We start from the raw sequence: 21,654 nt of genomic DNA, 5'->3' as shown, positions 1-21,654 counted from the left end.
TTAACAAATATAATACAAAGCATATAACAAATTCTAAATTCCTTCCTTTTCTTCTTTTTTTTTTTTTTTTTTTTTTTTTTTTTTTTGAGGAAACAAATTTCTAAATTCTAAATGGACTTAATTAACAGAATGTAAACTTTTAATTTCATTAATACTGAATAGCTTAGAAGTTAGAAAACAAATTTGCAGAACATAGCTGGGAGCTCAAGGGTTGAGTAAAACATAAATAAAATAAAAGGGGCCTTACTTCATCCCAAGCTAGCCTTTAGGATGTGTAGAAACAGAGAGCTTACAAACAAATTGGGGGCAAAGCTTTTCAAATCACACACTCAACTCTTGCATATCCTGAATCAAATTAGTAGGCCTTGGACGCTCAATCAAGGATTCAGGCAGTGTGAAAATGGCTTCGAACACGGGTTTTGCAGTATTACCGATGGAGCCACTTATGAATCCTCCTTGCTCGTTGGCCTTGTGCACCAATTTCCCATCACCCAAAAAGTTGTTGACAGCATACCAAACTCCAGTGTTCTTCAAATCATAGTGCCCTGCCTCCCGAATTTCTACATACACCTGCAATATTGTGGAAGACAATAAAAGAAATCAATGGTATAATAATTGACAAATTTTAGAAAATTGATTTTTTTAAAGAGAAATTCCTTGTTTCTCATGGGGGCATTTTTGTGAATAAATCAACAATATTTTAATAATGTGGGCTCCACAGTTGAATAAAGTTGTTGGTTTATTTACGAAAATGCCAATTTGTTTCTCACCATGAGAAACTGGGGCATCCTTTTTTTTAAGTGGTCCCCTTTGAAAATTTACAGTTGTCATTTGAAATATGACTACCATAATATTTTCATGATTATATAGTTTATAATTGACATATTTTTTTTCCAGTAAATGAATTAGATAGTGTATTAGTACTTTACTTTAGGTATAAATTAGTATTGTCAACAATTTTTTATTTATCAATTTTTTAGTTTCATTTATGTAATTTTATTCTTATTTTATAGTACATTGAAAAAAAAATATTTTCTGCTGAATTGAAAATTTCTAAAAATGTATTTGCATTGTAGATATAATAAGACTAATTGTGATCATTTTATAAGGTGAAAAAAATAAATTAATCATATTATATATCACTAAAATAATATGGTAGTCAATTTTCAAACAAGTACTTACTTTTTGTAAAAAGACCTTTTAAAGTGAAAAGTTGTGAAATGGCATGAGACCTTTAAAGTTGTATTAGTTTTTTTAGGGGTACTTGGGTGAGTTTTGTCAGAGCTCCGGTGTTGACTTTCACGTGTTACTCACGCGTAAGTAAAAAAAAATAAAAAATAAAATAAAATAAAAAATAAAACCAAATTTTGGGGTAGAGAAAGGGGTAGTTCGAATAGGAGGGAAATTTGGGGGGAATTTTTTTTTTTTTTTTGAGCATGATTAACACGTGAAAGTCAACGCGAGAGCTCATGCGTTGACCACCAAGAAAACTCACCCAAGTGCTCCTTAACAACAAAATATAACTTTAAAGGTCATTTTTCACTTAAAAAGTTCTTTTACAAAAAATCGATCACTTAAAAGGTCGTTTTTCACAAATTTCTCATAATGATTACATAATTTGGCAAATTTTAGACCAAAAAATATATTCTTCTTTATAGTATAGTTCATACTCCCGCCGTCCCATAATAACTGATACGTTGAACTTTTTTTTCACGGTTCATTCGTTAACTTTGACTAATGTATAGTTTTCATATTTTACAAAAATTGGCGATAGAGGTAAAATATAGTGATATGGAATGGTGGATATATATACCTTGTTGTAGGCACCCTGGGTACTATCAAAACCCAAGAACCAATGTCGTTCTTCCCCTTGATTGTTGAGAGCAGAGTAAACAATTCCGGCTCTAGATTCTCTATCATCGTTACCATAGTATTGTCCATGGAGGAATGCACCCCATTGGCCATTCGCAATGATCACTGGGTAAGCAGATTCGCAAAGACGTCCGTGCCAGTCAAGAGTGACAACGTAAGTCATAGTATCACCAGTTGCATTGTACATCAAACACATTGTGCTCACGTAATCGGCTCGAAATCGAGACTGCAGCTTCTCCACAAAGTTACGAGCAGCCTCGGCCTTGCCTTCCGCGTTGACCTTCTCGAGTGCAACCTTTGCCAAGTCTTTCTGGCCGATTGAGTTAATACTTTTGTATTCTGGCATCTCCCTCAACATTGCCATTGTCACTGGACTTCCAAATACGGCAGACCCCATTATATTCGTTACTTTTCGAACCTGCAGATCAGATATTACTATAGTATGTAGATCATTATCATGTTTCAAAAAAAAAAATATATGTAGATCATAATCGAGGAAGCCCCAGTTTCTCACTGTGAGAAACGAATTCGTTTCTCATTGGGGCATTTTTGTGAATAAATCAACAACTTTTTCAACTTTATTCAACTGTGGATCCCACAATATTGAAAAAGTTGTTGATTTATTCACGAAAATGCCCTCATGAGAAACAAATTTTATTTCTCACCATTAGAAACAGGGAATTTCCCGTCATAATCAGAGGGGTAAAATATTTTGTTGCTAAATTATGTATAAATTACATTTTGTAGTTTAGGGTCGGGACCCTATTTAAGTTCTTGCTCCAGACTCCAAAAATGTTTGAGACGGCACTGGGAAGTGGGAAGGGGCGCAAAGGATAAATAATGTTAACGATAATCTTACTAAATATTTAAGGTAGGATTCTTACCTGAAGAGTGACTAGCTAAGAGAAATTGATGAAGAAAATATGAGAAAGAAAGAATGATTTGATTAAGCTAATTGAGAACGAGCCTATTTGATGAGTGCATTGAGGGTGTGGCTTTCAACCCTATTTATAGATTAATTTGGAAATCAACCTCTCTTTGTTGTGAACATTATATTAATGTCAAATAATTGTCAACTGAATATCCTTAAATGGAAAGTTGTTAAGAAAGTAGAAAGAAATGGAAGTTTAAATATTCTAATAGCGTGACTAATCATCAAAGTTAGGTGGGTATTTACTACTAAACTATGAAAGAAGTTGCAAATAAGGTACTCACCTTTCACAAGTTGCCAAAAGAGTACTCAACTATGGCAGAGTACCAGCCGGAGGGAATATTCCGATTTGTTTACTTGTAAAAACCGGTTAAAGAGAAATGATACTTGAATATGCTTAATAATTAGTCATGAAAAAATTTAAAAACGAACCACGCCTCTTACAAGATTGCCAAAAAACAGTGAAAACCCATCAAAAGAATCTCTACTACAACCATTGTTACCCTCTGAATTTGCAGCTTCTCCCATTATTTGATAAGCACAGTTATTTTGGAAATTACAAGAAGATAATGGACCAAGGCACCAAGCTGATCTTATATATTATTCATAGAATCATAGCTTAGTTCAGTCACTTGTATTGACTATATTTTATAAAACTTATTTGCAGTGCTTATTTTTCTACTATCTTGTACTCTGATTATTATTGAACATAGTATCAGACTTTAAAATTAAAAAAATAAAATAAAATAAAATAGTATTCAATGCTCTTTATTACCGGCTACAACAAGTTAAAAAGGTAGAGTATAAAGTTTAGTACTACCTCGGATCCAAATTACTTGTAACTTTAGAATATTTTATATCTCACAAATAATACCTCAAAGTTGCGAGTAATTTGGACCGGAGGTAGTACTGTATATGCAATAATTAAAAGGTGAGTACCTTGCACCTTCTTTGATAGTTTAGTACCTAGTGTTGTATTTCACCCCAAGTTAAGCTCTTTCCCTTTCTATTACTCCCTCCGTCTCTTATTGATAGTTGTTTATGGCCAATTTTATGTCCCAAAGCGACAGTCTCATTTGATTTTTTCAAATATCATAAATATCATTTTTTCACCAAAATTCCCTCTAATTTGCAACAATATTTGTGCAAATTTAAGTTTCCCTCAGTCCGGTAATCTTGGTTCTCACACCTCTGATATACATATATGTTACTCTCAAACAAATTTAGTTGGTAAATCTCAAACTTAATTGTAACTTCAAAGTTATAAGGTGTGTTTTCCACCAATTATATTTGTTTAAAGATACAGATTTATGTTACTGAACTTTTCATAAAACGGAGGAAGTGTTTACGTTAACAACTATAACACAAAGCATATAACAAATTCTAATATATTTTTTTTCTTTTTATGAAAAAACAAATTTCTAAATTCTAACTGGACTTAATTAACAGAAAATAAACTTTTAATTTTATTCATATTGAATAGAAAACAAATTTGCAGTACATAGCTAGGAGTTCAACGGTTGAACAAAACATAAATAAAATACTACCTCCGTTTTATATTATTTGCAACGATTAGACATGTTTTCTCTCTACTTTATGTCAAATCATTGCAAATAATATGTAACGGAGGTAGTAAAATAAAAGGGGCCTTACTTCATCCCAAGCTAGCCTTTAGGATGTGTACAAACAGAGAGCTTACAAACAAATTGCGCCAAAGCTTTTCACATCACACACTCAACTCTTGCATATCCTCGGTCAAATTAGTAGGCCTTGAATGCTCAATCAATGATTCAGGCAGTGTCAAAATGGCTTCGAATACGGGTTTTGCAGTATTACCGATGGATCCACTAATGAATCCTCCTTCCTCGTTGGCTTTGTTCACCAATTTCCCATCACCCAAAAGGTTGTTGAGAGCATTCCAAGCTCCAGTGTTCTCCAAATCATAGTGCCCTGCCTCCCGAATTTCTACATACACCTACAATGGAAAATAATCAAAGAAATCAATGGTATAATAATTACATACGAGGAAGCCCCAGTTTCTCACCGTAAGAAACGAATTCGTTTCTCATGGGGGCATTTTTGTGAATAAATCAACAACTTTTTCAACTTTATTCAACTATGGAGCCCACAATATTGAAAAAGTTGTTGATTTATTCACGAAAATGCCCTCATGAGAAACAAGTTTTGTTTCTCACCATAAGAAACAGGGAATTTCCCATTACATACAGTGGCAATTGGACCAAATTAAAATTTAAACTTTCTTTACATTACAGTATAGTTCATATTCCCTCCGTCCCAAAATAATTGACACGTTGAAATTTTTTTCACTATTTATACGTTAACTTTGAAATTTTGTCTTGGAAGGGACATATATGTTCACTATTTTGTTTGGAATGACTTTATATGTTTAAAGTGGTCTAAAAACACCTTATAAGTTTATTTTATTGTTTGGGGGGACTTTGAGATTAGAAGCCGGCAATAATTGATTTTTTGACCTCTCATATGACCTTTAAAAAATGACCCCTCTTTTTTTTTTTTTTCTTTCTAATGATTTCCCTTTAAATTCCCTTATACTGATTTGTGTCATGTGGGGATTAAAAGAGAGAGGAGGAATTGGAGGGAAATCGTAAGAACAAAGAAAAGGGGTCATTTTTTAAGATCATGTCAGAGGTAACGCCGGAGAAATTAAAAAGGTCAATTATTGCCGGATTTCGACCTCAAGGTGTCTCCAAACAACAAAATAAACTTATAAGGTCTTTTTAGACCACTTTAAACATATAAGGTCCTTCTCAAGGTCTCCCCAAACAACAAAATAAATTTTCAAGGTCTTTTTAGATCACTTTAAACATAGATCCCTCTAAATAAAATAGTGAACATATATGTCCCTACCATACAAATTTTGCCTTAACTTTGACTAATGTATAGTTTTCATATTTTACAAAAAATTGGCAATACATGTACAATATGATATGGAATGGAGGATATATACCTTGTTATAGGCACCCAGGGTTGTACTATCAAAACCCAGGAACCAATGTCGTTCTTCCCCTTGATTGTTGACAGCAGAGTAAACAATTCCAGCTCTCGATTCTCTATCATCGTTACCATAGTATTGTCCATGGAGGAATGCACCCCATTGCCCATTTGCAACGATCACTGGGTATGCAGATTCACAAAGACGTCCGTGCCAGTCATGAGTGACAACGTAAGTCATAGTACCACCGGTTGCGTTGTACATTAGACACATTGTGCTCACGTAATCGGCCCCAAATCGAGACTGCAGCTTCTCCACAAAGTTACGAGCATCCTCGGCCTTGCCTTCGGCGGTCACCTTCTCGAGTGCAACCTTTGCCAAGTCTTTTTGGCCGATTGAGTTACTGCCTTTGTATTCAGGCATCTCCCTTAACATTGCCATTGTAACTGGACTTCCAAATACGGCAGACCCCATTATGTTTGTTACTTTTCGAACCTGCAGATAATATTGTGGTATGTAGATCATAATTAGAGGCCATAGGGGTTAACGTTACTCTACATAAATAGTTTATTTTATTTCAAAAATATAAATAGTTTATTAATTAATATAGGAATTTATTATTGTTTTTCTAATTAAGGATACAAATGCAATAGTTTCCTCTTATTATACAGTATATGGAACACTATATATTTTTTTTCAAAAGGTTTTGTGTGAGACCAGATTCACGTGAAACCTGGCTCAATAACAAAAGTTCAATAAAAATGCGCGGGCTAACTAAACCCGATTGCGAGGCCCGCAACACCAAAAACATGATAGTGGACTCACGTGAGTCCGTCTTACCCAAAACTTTACCATTTTCTTTAAACATTTTTACTAAGTTAAATTTGTTTAAGTACCGACAAATATAAATCAAAACACTCCAATAAGTTGCCAAATATATTTAAAAAAAAAAAAAAAAAAAAAAAAAAAAAAAAAAAAAAAAAACATGTTACTTTGTGGAATAACTAGTTGAAATACAGTACAACCAATGCAATGCTTTGAGGGATGATGATAATAATAAAAATTAATCAAAAAGCAAAAGCTTATACAGTTATACGTAGTAATTTGAGACAGCATATGTAAAAGGGTAAATAATGTAGATGTTAATCTTACTAAATATCTAAGGTAGGATTCTTACCTGAAGAGTGACTAGCTAAGAGAAATTGATAATGAAGAAAATATGAAAAAGAAAGAATGATGTGATTAAGCTAATTGAGAACGAGCTTATTTGATGAGTGCATTGAAGGTGTGGCTTTCAGTCCATATTTATAGATGAATTTGGATCTGACCCTCTCTTTCTTGTGAACATTATTGTAATGTCAAATTGTCAACTGATCATCCTTAAAAAAAACAAAATTTGTGATCTTGACATTTGTTAAGAAAGTAAAGAAATTTTGTCATAAAAAAAAAAAAAAAAAAAAAAAAAAAAAAAAAAAAAAACATATTCTACTAGCGTGAGTCATCATCCAAGTTAGGTTATTTCCCTTTCTATTAGGTAATATTTTAATTTATATATCAGCTGTTTTTATACTTTTACTAAATTTTTTACAAATTACTCGTACTATGTTTAGAGAGTTTCATAATTGTCAATACATATATGGTATACAAGTAATAAAAGTACTGGTATTGATCTCTCATGTAACAGATTTAATTTGAGCTCTTTATATGCTAAAGAACATGTACCATATGAACTAAATTAATCTATAAGTTCTTTTTACAATTAAATTTTGTTCTGAACAAACAAATTAAATTTTGTTTTGTTTGTTCACGTCTTTATTTACAATATATGCACATTCCATATGAATCTGAATAGTTGATTTGTACTTATAATATTACTTTGCATTGACTTTCATTAATAGATAAATATTTTGGTAGAAGACTATAATAACAGGAAACTTCATTTTAAATTAGTTTACAATGTTATATAGGCACTATACTGCTCCGTAGAGAGTGAGTGATAGCTCAAGTGGTTAGAGCTTCCCTCCTGATTCTAGAAGATCCTGAGATCGATTCTCATCCTTAATTACTACCCAAAAAAAAAAAAAAAAAAAAAAAAAAAAAAAAAAAACTGCAATTCTCCATATAGTTAAAGGGTTTGAATTCTACTGTTAAGATGAATTGAGGTAGGATTTCTTACCTCCCTCTACCCTCAAGGGTAAATAATAGACCAAAGAAATTGTAAAGGTTGATGTTTGGTTAGTCCTCCTTATTTTTAAGTTCTAGCCACATTATTTCAATAAGACAATACTCAAATTCTATGTACTCCGTCTTTTCAATAATGCCATTAAGTCCCATAAAAAAATAAAAAAAATAAAAAAAAGGCCATTAAGGGGTATGCTTTCATAATTTTTAAAGACATTTATCTGAAATTAGCATTAAAAGAATCCAATGTAATAAAATAAAGTGATGGTTGTATTTAATTAATCTATTTAACTTGATGCCATCAGCTGAAATCGTCATCAAATAGTTATAGGAAGACGTTTACTTTACAGAGTAGTACTTAATTAGTCACCGACTTGTTTGCAAACGAGCAAATCTAGCCATGTTATATCCTGTCAAGGTGTAAGGTTCACATGAATGCTTTTCATGACAAAAAACTAACCCATTCATAATCAGATTTAAGTTCGTTATATTTAATTTTTTTTATTTTTTATTGAAGAGGTCAACTTAAATTACTTTGGTCCCATGAACTAGGCTACTTCCTCCGTTACATAGTATTTACAATTTTGGAATTTTTTAATGTCTTACTAGTAATACTCCAAAGTTGCAACTAATATGTAATGAAGGAAGTAAAAACAATATCAATACATAAGTTGTCAAGCAGCCTGTTAAAAGTTACACATAAAAGCATAAGGTTCAAATAGCAAGTTCAATAAGTTGTTTACGCGAAAGCTAGTACAACTAGGAAATGGATTAGCATCCAGGTTCCAAAGCACATAACCTCCTCCAGGAAACAGTCTAGCTTTTTGAAGATATTTTATATTGTGCACAGCCTGCATTCATTATACAAAGTCTGTGTTTTAACAGAACTTGAGTTGAAAATTCATAGAACCTGCTAACTTTTTTGTAGCCCTTTGTATATTGATCATAGTTCAGCACTAATCAGGAAAAATTCTATGCGAAATTTAAAACAAGAGCATACAGAACCAAATTCTAACCAAAGCAACAAACACGACTGAGCCCAGTTCAGACTGCACCATGCCACCGTGCTTATGTATTGGTCACTGTTCAGACTATCCAGAAAAACCAGGAGACCAAAGAGCATAATAGATGGTTAGATAAATAGTAAACTTAGCCACATCCAAGAGTTTAACTGTATCGAAAGGGGAAACTCAAACAGATGCTCCACAATGCACACAGGCATATATATTAGAAGCATATAGAAGATTGAAACAGAAAAGTAATTAACTAACTCAACAGCAGTCATTCAGCATCATCATTTAACAAAAGGGTTAGAAAAGCAATTGCTAGGTGTTTTTGGACAGCAGGTTCAAAATCTTCAAGAAGCTATATTTCGCGTTCATGCAAACAGCAACCCTGCAAAAACACAAAAAATAGGAGAGCTTATAGGAAATAATGAACATGCTATTTGGCAACTTTAACCCTATAAATCATCACTGCCCATGTATTAGCTTCGCAAAGTCAAGTGAGAGCAATTAGGTGTGTTATTAATAAATGTCAATCAATCAAGCAAATAAACTTCTAATCTTATTGCCTCTGTCTTTCCAGTAGCCTTTGTAGTGTCCTCAAACCTTCAGTTTGAAACAATTTAATAAGAAACCATCTTAACCATCCCTAAGAATGATTTAGGAAATCAGTCATTTTTATGCTTATCTAAGAGTGTCATATCACCTACTACGTATATAACAAGAATAGTACATTCCCTATATCAAGAAACAAAAATTAAAAAGTTACCACACTTACCTGGCATTTAAACAATGACACAAGACATTGTATGATTTGTGTCCTAATATGGCAATACATATCATAAACAAAAGAAGTACCTAATAGAGATCATTGAAAGAATACAAAGAAGAGGTTGATGTAACCTCATAAAAAAGACGATCATCCCAATGCAGTCATGGTGCAAGAACTGCCATTATACACACATGAAATACGGCATTCTAAAAAATATCCAAAATTCACAAAATAATAAACATGAAATTCTGCATACATTCTAGAAAATATCCAAAAATCACAAAATAATGTATACTCAAGCTGCAAAGGGAAGAAACTACGCCCCTAAAAAAAGCATTATGCTAAATAGTCTAGATGCTACTGTAATAGATGTCCATACCCAACTATGGAGTAAAATGCAACAGTCTAGGAAGTTCACAAAAATCACAAAACAGTGTGCACTCACGCTATGAAAAGAAGAGACAACTGATCAATGCCAAAACAAAAGCATTGGTTATGCTCGATGCAACTACCATGAATCAGGTTGGTGAATCAATAACCTATACAATAAAGGAAAGCATTCCTTTACATTTCAACAAAAACAAAAATGTGAAAACATAGAGTGACTAGATAGGAAGAGAGAGCAAAGACCAACTCAACTGCTCACATGAACAGAACACCAAAGTGCTTGCAGGCCTTGGACAAAAAACTTAACGAGCACCAAAAATTTTACAAGATGATCCTCCTTGTACACATTCAGACGGAAAGGAGAAGAAAGGAAACACAAAGGATATGCACAAGACAACTCAAAGAGTCAGCAACAGTTAAAAGAAAAAACAAACACATCAAGAATCAGGATCTTACCTCGGAACCTTCTTTCTCAGATTATGGCTTTTCTTAGTCTTCGCTGCTTTGTCTTATGCTTTCCAGTAACATTGCCAGGATCAAGTGGACTTCCAGAAATAGCCTCTGATTTGGACGTATTGGGCAGGGCAGCAGCCTTGACATTCTCTAGTCGCTCTTTCTCTTTACTGCAACACATCATCAACAGAAGTACACAAGCCAAAAATAAGTTTAGAATCGATCAAAAAATCCATTTAAAAACCTATGACCCTCTCACTCATGGAGAGTAGTTAGAGACTTGAGGACAGTGTTCCAACTATTTATCCTTTGTAATAATCATGTATGTAGCAAAAACAATTTCAAAAATGTATTAATCAAAGTGAAATTTGGAAATGTATAAAGCAAAATGTAAATAATAATCAAGAATCCAAGAGGATAAATTCTCTGCCGATTAGTAACCTTAATTCTAAACAACACCATCAATAATCTACTATAGGCTAGATCTTCTCATTTGCTCTAGATATAGATATTTTACCCAAACTATCTTCTTTTTCAAGCTACTTAGCAACATAATTCATATTCTACCCCCTTAAGTATCTCTCCACTTAAATAAAGATGCTTGGCAAAACATTATACAATAAGTTTGAGAAGCACCACAATGACTCGAAAGGTCACAACTAGACATCTCCTAATACCCTTAGAACACCCAAACAAAAATGAAAGCAAGATTATGTCAGGATATGAGCAAAAATAACAAGATCTATATATGCAACTACACCTCTATTTTACCAAGAAAAACATTGATGTAAACTCTTATTTTGGAATACAATCCTCTATTTTATAATATATTAACCATATTGCTAATATACAATCATAATTCCAGTATACTTCCTCAAGAAGCTGATATCATAAAAAGCCTCACTTTCAGAAATGCTGTTGATCTGAGATGCAATGACCTGCTACCTAACATGGGGATAAAATACAGAAAGTTCAAATAACCATTTTCATCCAATCCACCATATTCCAAATGCCAATTATGTAGTTAATGTACAGAGTAAATGTCAAAACAGAAATCACAATTGGTTGGTGATCAGTAATTTTTTTATGCTAATCTCTGATAGATTAACTTTAATAATCTTTTCAAGGAGAGAAAAACCTTCACATAACTTTGTCAAACATCTGATCAACTCTTAAGCAACCCATTCACACCATTACCAATAAAACTACACAAGTCATAACCAAATCTGTAACTACTTTGTGGCACTGTGGCCTGTGCTTATTTCCTCTTTCTATCCTTCAAATTCGAAAGAAAGAAGGAAATCATTTGACTAAAATTTGGAACATTCCTGCAAATTCTTCTTATTTTTACTCTGTAAATATTAGAAGTACATGAAATTTAACAAAATAGAATAATGACACTGTGAAGGCCTATCTGTAAGCAAAAAATCAACCAATAAAACAAGAATCTTCTTAAAATGGACTCACTGCAAATAATATAAAGGAAAAAAAATTCGGAAACAGTCTACCACTTAAGAATACTAAGCAAAATGCTTATTTCGTTTAAACATATAAGAGAGAGAAAGAGAAGGGAGAATAGCAAGAAAAGAAAAATATACCGCTTCTTCTTCTGGTGAGTCTTACAGCTACCAAAAACAAGACTTTCAACCAACACGGCTATTTCTGGATGTGACGGTGCATTGCCATTCGAAATCATAAACTTAGGGTAGGACTTGTCAATCAATCGCAAACCACGGATCATCACCCTCTCCGCCTTCTGCCTTTGCAAATCAAACCAAATAAACTTTTCATCGTCTTGTTCAAGAAGCACCTTAGAACCATCCTTTGATAAGGCAATTGGCCTCACATATACAAAAGGTCCAATTACATGTCGTTGCAAGATTGTGAACAACTCAACCCAAGATTCCTGATTACCATACTCCTTCATGATCCATACCTCACTCCGAATGGTAGGATAGTTGACTAACACACATAGGCCTTGTTGTAAGACTTCAACATTCAAATGTACTACACCAGGTGAATACTTAGGCTGCGGCACAACCTTAAATTCTACAGATTTCAAATCAAATGCAACTATCAGCTTGGACCCGTCTGATTTAGGCTTCACAGTTACCATCCAATGTAGATAACCACTAACATAAACACCCCTTTGTCTTTTGTAAGAAAGGAAATATTCATGAGGAAAGTCATGAACCCTTCTCCAAGAGCTTGTCTTCAGACTAAAAACCTTGACTTCACTATCATACGTGTCAGGGCGGCTACTATAAAACTGAATGATCCTGACCACCTTGTAATCATCACTAGCCAGATCATAACCAAATCCATATACTAAACCCTCACACCATGTGCCATACTCAGGAAATTCTATCCGGGAAGCAGGCAATTCCCGACTTTTTTTAGTGGTTGGATTGTAGATTATGGCTCCCCCTCTCCCCCTACCTTCCCCTTTTGACAAACATAGTAGCCCATCGCAACAACCCAATAGGTCAGCTCCAATAGAATTAAAGTTAAAGGGATGGTCTATTGCAATTGCCTTATCAAGTGCAGGGAAGTCCACTGAATAAAGAGCATCACCTTGGATAACAAGGGCATGATCAGTGATGTTCTGCAAGGAGTGTTGCAGTTGTAGTTTGGTGAAATGAGTGTCGTCAATTATGTACTTCCATGATTTTGATACACAACGAAATTGTAGAAGGGATTTTGCTGGAATTCTAGACAGTATATCCATGATCAACGACATTGGAAGATCCATCATTGTCATTGACCTTTACCCAACAAAGCCTAAGAAACAATAAAAATCCTGGTTTTAATAATATCATAGGAAAAAAAAACAAGCACCAAAAATTTCTATAACCCCAGAACCCATTTCTCAGTCAATTTGACATTCCCTTTACAAAGTCCCACATTCAAGATCTTAAAGGATACTTATCAATCATCAGACTATCACTTAGTATACTCATCCCGCCTCAACTACTTGTGTCAAATCCTCGACACTCTAACATGACTACAATACTTGATTTAGGCCTAATAACATGGGAAATATAAAAACATTCTATGTCTTAAAACGAAGTATGAGTTAGGGAAAAAGAGGGTTACTTGATATTTAATACTCAATTCAACAAAACATTAGTCTCTAATTTTCCAACTTACAGCAACAATTTTAATTTTCTTATTACTATCATACTGTAACATTTAGGGAATTATTAGATCATCCTACTGCAATTGCCAAGAAAATAAATTTTCTCAAAAAAATTAAACTTTTTTCACATAAACTACCCATATCATAAACTTAATCTATTAACACAGCATAATAGTAATGCAACTTTCAAACCAACATAGGATAATAAAAAAATTCAGAATCTCTGAGAGATCAAAGCAATATAGAAGAAAAAGGCAATAATTTGGAGATAAAATAAAACGATTAAAATGGGGAATTGGGTACCTAAAAATAATGCAAGATCACCGTGCCAGGGATACGAGTATCGAAGGACCTCAAAGACGAGATTTTGCAACAGGGTTTGGGGAAATTATTTTTGCGGAATTTATATTGTTATCACTATAATTAGGTAAGAACTAAGGAGTAATATTGCAACAAGGTTGTATTTATTTACATCAAAAGAATTTATCAATTCAATTGAATGACCAAAAAGCCTTTAGCAGGGTTTGATTGTGGTAATACTTCCAATAGATGTCTGATTATTTTATACAGGGTTGTAATTGCATATATCAAACCAAATCAGGATGCATTGTAACCAAATCAATCAGCTGAGAGTTTACAAGAGCATTGGCCCAAAACTAGTTTCATACATGATAATATACCGAATCTGTAGTCTGCCATAGTGAAGCCTACACAAACACAATTTATGTTACATAGCTTTAGGTAGAGTCATAATCGCCTCGAATATGGGTTTTGAAGTGTTGCCAATGGAGCCACTTAAGTACCCCCCTTCTTCATTGGCCTGGTTCACCAATTTCCCATTACTCAGCTTGTCGCCAAGAGCTTGCCATATTCCTACACTTTCTACCTGCTCATAGTGCCCTGCTTCGCGAATTTCAGTATACACCTATAACAAGATCTTCAACATTGTTAAAAATTGTAATCTAGAAAAATCTTAGTAAATATCTATAATTAGCTAGATAATTGTAGAATAAGCCTAGTGTCATAAATATCTAGAGAAATCTAGTGTATGTAAGAAATTAAGTCAAAGAGTAATCTAGAGGAAGCTAGAAAGTTAGGTGTAGTATGTCGGTGGAGCAAGTAAACCGACATATACCACTATAAATACTAGAAATTGCCATGCATTTGTAGGAAATTTCCCATGCAATAATACTTACAATTTCAACCCACCACTAGCTACTTCCACTTCTATTTCCAACATTTGGTATCAGAGCCACAATACCCATAGCCTTCCTATAATATCATACACATATTATCCCAAACACAACATAATATATAATGGCCCAATAACAATGTGAGTTTTCCCATTCCAACTTTTGGGGGAGAAAGTTATGATTTTTGGAAAATTAAAATGAAGACGATGCTAAGGTCATATGGACTATGGAGCTATGCCGACAAAGGTTATAATGAACCTGAAGATGAAAGCAGCCTAAGTGATGCTCAAAGGAAGAGACTTGAGGAGGAAAGGATGAAGGATGCAAAAGCATTATATCTCATACAAAACGCGGTGAAAGATACCATTTTTCCAAGAATTATGAGGGCTAATACAGCAAAGGAGGCATGGGAGATTCTACAACAAGAGTTCCAGGGAGATAGCAAGGTGAGAAGTATCAAACTTCAATCTTTAAGAAGAGATTTTGAAAATTTAAAGATGAAAGATAATGAGTTGGTTAAAGATTATTTTTCAAGAATTATCGAGATTGTTAATCAAATGAAATCATATGGAGAAGAAATTTCGGATGAAAAAATTGTGAAGAAAATTCTAGTATCATTAAATGACAAATTTGATAATATAGTTACAATAATTGAAGAAACAAAAGATTTATCCAACATAACTGTTGAACAACTTATGGGATCTCTGGAGTCCCATGAACAAAGAAAAAATCGTCAAAGTAATGATGAAGACATGATGGAGACCGCGCTTGCAGCAAAAATTTCTCTTAAACCAGGAGAAATCAAGAAAAATGGGTCCAGGAAGAAGGCCGAGGGTGAAGATGAAGAAGATTCACCAAAATACAAAGGTATGGAGAATAAATTATTTTGTAAAATTTGTAAGAGAACTAACCATGATAGTGCAGATTGCTACTTCAAAGGAAAAGCACAATGTTGGATATGCAAAAAGTTCGGCCATGTTGGAAAGAATTGCAGGTTCAAGAAAGCTGATATGGAAATTGCCAATTTTGGCAAGGAAGATAATGAAGAAAGCTTGTTTTGAAGAAGAAAATAAGAGGTTGCTAATGACAAGTGCATTAGCAGAAATATTTGGTGACATGAGCACCAAAATTAGAAGAAAAAAAAGGAGAGAGATAGATTCGAAAGGAAGAATTTGGGAGATACCTGGTGACACGAGCATCAGTTAGAAAGATGGTAACACGAGTACCAACAAAATTAACAAAAAGAAAGACAACAAATTAAGGTTGGTAACATGAGTACCAACACAAAGACAAGAAGAAGAAACAACATCAGATGTCGTTGGTGACAAGAGCATCAACAATATTTTGAGAAGACAGTTTGGAGTACAAGATTTTTCAGATTAAGGGGGAGTGTTAAAAATTGTAATCTAGAAAAATCTTAGTAAATATCTATAATTAGCTAGATAATTGTAGAATAAGCCTAGTGTCATAAATATCTAGAGAAATCTAGTGTATGTAAGAAATTAAGTCAAAGAGTAATCTAGAGGAAGCTAGAAAGTTAGGTGTAGTATGTCGGTGGAGCAAGTAAACCGACATATACCACTATAAATACTAGAAATTGCCATGCATTTGTAGGAAATTTCCCATGCAATAATACTTACAATTTCAACCCACCACTAGCTACTTCCACTTCTATTTCCAACAAACATTACAAGAGGATTTCCATTGTACAATCACTAGCTAAATAAGTCAATTGGTGTATACATAATCCGTTATGCACGCCAAAAAGCAAGGAAAAAAAAGGATGATTACTTATTAGTAGTTTAGCAAGAAAAATAAGGCCAAAGAGACTTAAGATTATGTTCCGTGTCCCCATACTTGTATACTACCTCCATTAAATTTTATTTGCAACTTTGGAATATTTTATATCTCACAGGTAATACCCCAAAATTGCAACTAAAAAATAACGGAGGTAGTATTTAACAAACTAGCTTGTATTCTGTACGTTTTAGCTGAGCACTTAGTCAGTAACTCAGTACGTAACAATGTGCTCGAGTTGTTCACTAATGTACAAGCTCAATTACACTTGCACAAATTATGTACATAACCTTAAGTATACATATATACCTGGTTGGTGGGGCCCGAATCGGAGTTAAAAAATCCCATGAACTAGTGTTGTTCTTTGCCTTGATTGTTGAGAGCAGAGTAAACAATGCCAGCTCTAGACATCTTTTCCTGGTTATAGTATTGACCGTGCAAGAACTCACCCCACTGCCCGTTCGCAATCATCACCGGGTACGCAGACTCGCAAACACGTCCCTTCCAGTCACGAGCAATCACGTAAGTCATTGTGTCACCAGTCGCATTGTAAATCAAACACATTGTGCTCACAACATCATCCCCACATCGAGCCTGGAGCTTCTCCACGGAGTTTCGAGCATCCACAGCCTTGCCCTCGGCGTTCACCTTCTCTAGTGCAACTTTAGCTCGGTCTTGCTGGGTGATCGAGTTCTTGCCTTGATATTCAGGCATTGCTCTCAGGGTTGCCGAGGTAATTGGTGTTCCAAACATGTTTAAGCCCATTTTCGTTAATTTCAACCTGCAAAGACACAACTTTGGCCATCAATTTATCTAATTATATGTTAGTGAATTATAAAAAGAAAAAAGGAATTCCCTTACCTTCCTCTTTGCTCTTAAGTGTTGACCTGCAGAGCTGAACTGGCTAAACTCGTGAGAGACTGGTTCAATATGGTTTTAATGTCTTTCATCTTACCTTTTTTTTAAAAAAAAAATGTAGACAGTAGCTATTGTAATGAAATTAACAAAAACTAGACAGTAGACATTATTCCAAAAGGTAAGCCAATTCATTCCATAGTCACATTGAGTTTTAACTCATTTTATCCAAAAGGTAATGGGGAAGATGAATTGGGTGAAAAATTAGAGTATGAATGTGGAGAAATTGGATAATTTTGAACTAGTATGGTTGATTTTAATGAGTTATTGGGGGAGATGAATTAAATTTGATAGATGTAGTTAGATTAATTAGGTTAGGTTAGATTAGTAATTGATTAATTATGTTTTTAAGAATGTAATTGATGTTATAAAGTTTTAAGTAAGGGTATTTTTGTAATTTTGTTAATTTTTTTTACTAAATATGGAAAGGTTTGGAAATGTTGCACATAATTTTTAGCGTCCATTTTTAGTAAAAGTTGCAGATAATGGTTAAAGGAGGTAGTATTATAATGAACAAGTCAACAAATCATCAATTTCACTACTGTAATTTAAAATTTATAATGTAATTTTAAAGGAAAAAAAAATCAGGAAAGCAATATTATCAATTCTGAAAAAATCAGAAACTCTAACTCTTAATAAATTTTAAGCAAAGTGAAATCGAGTTACCTGACAATCTGAGACCTGGAGTGCGGTGGCTGGAAGGTGCAGCAGCAAAGGTGGCTAAGAGAGACGGGAAAGAGGAGCGTTATTTTATACTACATGGGGTCTATAGATTTGATATGTGTTTTGTTTATTTTTAGTTTTTAGTTCCTTCAACCCTATTAAATTTTTTCTTTAAAAGGTAAGCGGGGTCCACACAGCCCTTCCGAAATCTGTGGATGGGAGTGCGCGGGGTGTGATTCGATCTGGAGTCTAAGCCACGGAAACGAGGAGTGGCTCCACTACGCTATCATTTTCATGCACTGTTTCTTACTTTCTTGTATGCTTGTATTTATTATGCTGCTAACTTTTTCCAATTTGGAACTTGCGTCTATGACTCTTTGGATCTAAGAGGATTAAGGCCCTATTTTAATTAATTGAACTGAGCTGAAGTGAAAATAGTTCGAAGAGAACATACTCCTAAACTGTGAGTATTTTAATCTTGATTTTTGCACTTTTAGTTGCTAGTTATGCCCCCGACCTTACTTTTGCTTTTGCTTTGTTTTATGGTGCTCTTGTTATTTTCCACAGCTTGTGAGATATTTCTTCTTTATTTTAAGTGCTAGTTATGATTTCCTTCTTTTTTGTCTTATTCTTTTACCTTCTTTAGTTTTATTGAAGGAGCTCTCGGCATAGTTACCATGGACCCTTCTCTTATACTACCTTTGTTAAATATTGGTTCTAACTTTAGGTATTAATTATGAGATATAAAATATTCCAAAATTGCAACTAATATTTAACAAAGGTAATATATTCTTTTCTTAATTTACCTACTTATGACAATGGTCTTTTTAAAATCTTGGTTGCATTTTTAACTAATGTCCCAATTCGTATTGTTACTCCATTACTCTTTGTAATGATTTGTATGTTTCCTTATTTATTCTACCTAATTCCATATTGTTAATAAGTACTCAATTAAACTTATGAATGAACAATAACAATTTAATATCATGAAGATGGAACAAAATTTGGGTAATGCTACCATACCACGGGCACCAACAATCATGCATCAAAGACAATAATCATAAAGCTGAATCATGAACAAAATTTTAACTCAGTAGATAACATGATTTAGTGAATGCTACCATACCACGAGGCACCCCAAGGGACTCAACGCATACCGCGACAACATAACCATGTTCAGAACTAACTTTGTAAAGTATATCTTTCTTTATAATCAAATCACCCGTTTTCAAGTCATACCAAAAGTGTACTCTTCTGTTGGAACCTATAGCACGAGTCAGCAAACAGCTCAGCATAATGAAGCAACAGCAGCAACAGAATTACAGCTCAGCAATTAATATTACAGCTCAGTTTTTAGTTTGTTAGAAAAGTTGTTAGAGTTTGTTAGAATCTGTAACTAACTCTAGTATAAAAGCTTTTCTTCTGCTGTAATTCTATTCATTCAATCATAATAAACTTCTATCTTCTTCCTCAAGTTTTATTTTTCTCTCTAATTTTCTGGAGAATTCTCCAAGTCGAAGTTTAACTGATGAACTTCAACATGGTATCAGAGCAGAATTCTGCTTGTTTTTGATCCAAAATTCAGCATTATCTTCTTCAAATTCCTTTGTTCTTCTTTCTGATTTTGTCTTCAGATTCTCAGTTGATATTTTCTTGATTTTCTGATCAATTTACTTCAACAATGGCACCTCGAAATTCTGGAAATAATTCTACAAATTCAGATGCAAATGTAGAGAACGATCCTACACAAAATCCAAATTCAGTCTATTATTTGAGCAATTCAGATTTGTCAACTTCAAAATTGGTCAATATTGTGTTTGATGGAAGCAGTTTTAATGACTGGAAACGATCTATGATCATTGCATTATCAGCTAGAAACAAATTGAGTTTTATTGATGGAGGTTTGAATCAACCTTCAAATAATTCTCCAAACTTCAAAATCTGGGTTAGGGTGAATAATTTGGTGATTTCCTGGATTCTGAACTCACTTGATCCTTCAATTGCTCGATGTGTTCTTTATTTGAAGACTGCAAGGTTGATTTGGCAGGATTTAGAAGAGAGATTTAGTCAATCTTCTGGACCTCAGTTGTTCTCAGTGCAACAGCAGATTGCAGACATTTCTCAGACTAATTCTGAAGGTATTCCTGAGTTTTACACTAGAATTAAGCAACTATGGGATCAATTGGATGGATTAGATCCATTGCCTGTTTGTGTATGTACTGGTTGCAATTGCAATTTGACACAACAATTACTCAAGCCTCAGCAAAATCAGAGGCTTATTCACTTTTTGATGAAAGTTCATGACAAGTATTCTCATACAAAGAGTACTATTCTTATGATGAATCCTCTTCCAACTGTATCTAAGGCATACAGTTTGTTACTCCAAGAGCAGACTCATATGAACTTGAGTAACATCAAGTCTCAGCAAAGCTCAGAATCAGCAGCATTTTATGCTAAGAAATTCAATGACATTAAGAATCAATTCAGCAACAACAGATTTTCTTACTCTCAAGGAGGAACAGGACAAAGGTTTTCTTACTCTCAAGGAGGAGCAGGACAAATACCAGATTCTAGCTCAGGAGGTTCAAACACAAGAAATTTTGTTTACACAAGAAACAACCTCTATTGTGATTATTGCAAAATTAGAAATCACACCAGAGATAAGTGTTTCAAGCTGCATGGATATCCATCTGATTTCAAGAACAAAGGGAAAAGAGTTGCAGCATCAGCTCAGCTAGATCAAGCTAGTTTTTCTGAGTCAGCAGATCTTGTCAATTTGTTAGTAACACAAGATCAGCATCAGCAAATTGTGCAGTATCTTGAGAAACAGCAGGCTGCTGAGCAAGGTGAACTCTAAGGAGGTTCAAGTTCCCTTGGCTTAGCAGCAACCTCTCACTTGGCAGGTAACTTCTGTCTAGCTTCTTCTCTAATTCCTAAATGGATTTTAGATAGTGGAGCCTCAGATCACATGTGTGCTGATATTTCAGCATTTGATTCACATTCAAAGATTGATTGTGAGAGATTTATAACAATACCTGATGGAAAGAAATTAAAAGTTGAGAATACAGGAACTATTCTAATCAAATCAGGCATTACTCTTAAAAATGTCTTGCATGTTCCTGGTTTTCAGTTTAACTTGATTTCTATATCAAAGCTATGTAAAGACATTTCAGGATCTGTATCATTTACTAACGATACATGCTTGCTTCAGGGCCCTTCTTTGATCAGTCCAATAGTGCTTGGTAGATTGGACAGAGGATTATACAGTCTCACAGAAGAACATTTGAATGGAACCAATGCTGTTAAACTTGAGAATTATAGTTTAACTGCAGTTGAGGAAGCCAAGCTTTGGCACCTTCGTTTAGGTCATATG

At 34.0% G+C, this 21,654-nt stretch overlaps 4 protein-coding genes and 1 pseudogene across 5 annotated transcripts; 1 reads left to right on the top strand and 4 right to left on the bottom strand.

The window, feature by feature from the left end:
• Positions 1–321: 321 nt before the first annotated feature.
• LOC145610982 (23 kDa jasmonate-induced protein-like) lies at positions 322–2,269 on the bottom strand. Its single transcript, XM_081666232.1, has 2 exons — positions 1,814–2,269; positions 322–570 (listed from the first exon to the last, which is right to left on the bottom strand). Exons 1-2 carry the CDS (start codon positions 2,267–2,269, stop codon positions 322–324), a joined length of 705 nt encoding a protein of 234 aa, XP_081522358.1.
• Positions 2,270–4,529: 2,260 nt separating this feature from the next.
• LOC145610981 (23 kDa jasmonate-induced protein-like) lies at positions 4,530–6,251 on the bottom strand. Its single transcript, XM_081666231.1, has 2 exons — positions 5,793–6,251; positions 4,530–4,778 (listed from the first exon to the last, which is right to left on the bottom strand). Exons 1-2 carry the CDS (start codon positions 6,249–6,251, stop codon positions 4,530–4,532), a joined length of 708 nt encoding a protein of 235 aa, XP_081522357.1.
• Positions 6,252–9,283: 3,032 nt separating this feature from the next.
• LOC145610980 (F-box protein CPR1-like) lies at positions 9,284–13,329 on the bottom strand. The gene is made up of 4 exons (XM_081666230.1): positions 12,173–13,329; positions 10,648–10,744; positions 9,741–9,820; positions 9,284–9,353 (listed from the first exon to the last, which is right to left on the bottom strand). Exons 1-4 carry the CDS (start codon positions 13,327–13,329, stop codon positions 9,284–9,286), a joined length of 1,404 nt encoding a protein of 467 aa, XP_081522356.1.
• A 902-nt stretch (positions 13,330–14,231) lies between these two features.
• LOC145612220 (23 kDa jasmonate-induced protein-like) lies at positions 14,232–18,406 on the bottom strand (annotated as a pseudogene). The gene is made up of 3 exons (XR_014106554.1): positions 18,285–18,406; positions 17,013–17,484; positions 14,232–14,638 (listed from the first exon to the last, which is right to left on the bottom strand). The product of XR_014106554.1 is annotated as a 23 kDa jasmonate-induced protein-like (transcript).
• LOC145612658 (uncharacterized) lies at positions 15,046–15,967 on the top strand. Its single transcript, XM_081667982.1, has 2 exons — positions 15,046–15,773; positions 15,831–15,967. Exons 1-2 carry the CDS (start codon positions 15,104–15,106, stop codon positions 15,965–15,967), a joined length of 807 nt encoding a protein of 268 aa, XP_081524108.1. The 5' UTR covers positions 15,046–15,103.
• Positions 18,407–21,654: the final 3,248 nt, after the last annotated feature.

The sequence above is a fragment of the Chenopodium album genome, chromosome 24 (genome assembly GCF_948465745.1).
Source record: "Chenopodium album chromosome 24, dcCheAlbu1.1, whole genome shotgun sequence".
Taxonomy (NCBI): Eukaryota; Viridiplantae; Streptophyta; class Magnoliopsida; order Caryophyllales; family Amaranthaceae; genus Chenopodium; species Chenopodium album.
The sequence above is the reverse complement of the archived record's forward strand: the minus strand, read 5'-3'. Positions and strand labels throughout refer to the sequence as shown.

Bases quoted from the DNA above. Each gene is read 5' to 3' on its own strand.
- LOC145610982 (XM_081666232.1), bottom strand. From the start codon at position 2,269: ATGGGGTCTGCCGTATTTGGAAGTCCAGTGACAATGGCAATGTTGAGG. The intron at 571-1,813 runs GTATATATATCC...ACAATATTGCAG, and splicing joins CCCAGGGTGCCTACAACAAG to GTGTATGTAGAAATTCGGGA.
- LOC145612658 (XM_081667982.1), top strand. From the start codon at position 15,104: ATGAAGACGATGCTAAGGTCATATGGACTATGGAGCTATGCCGACAAA. The intron at 15,774-15,830 runs GTATGGAGAATA...ATGATAGTGCAG, and splicing joins AGATTCACCAAAATACAAAG to ATTGCTACTTCAAAGGAAAA.
- LOC145610980 (XM_081666230.1), bottom strand. From the start codon at position 13,329: ATGATGGATCTTCCAATGTCGTTGATCATGGATATACTGTCTAGAATT. The intron at 10,745-12,172 runs GTATATTTTTCT...GATGTGTTGCAG, and splicing joins ACTCACCAGAAGAAGAAGCG to TAAAGAGAAAGAGCGACTAG. The intron at 9,821-10,647 runs GTTACTGGAAAG...GATCTCTATTAG, and splicing joins GTCCACTTGATCCTGGCAAT to GTACTTCTTTTGTTTATGAT.
- LOC145610981 (XM_081666231.1), bottom strand. From the start codon at position 6,251: ATGGGGTCTGCCGTATTTGGAAGTCCAGTTACAATGGCAATGTTAAGG. The intron at 4,779-5,792 runs GTATATATCCTC...TTTCCATTGTAG, and splicing joins CCCTGGGTGCCTATAACAAG to GTGTATGTAGAAATTCGGGA.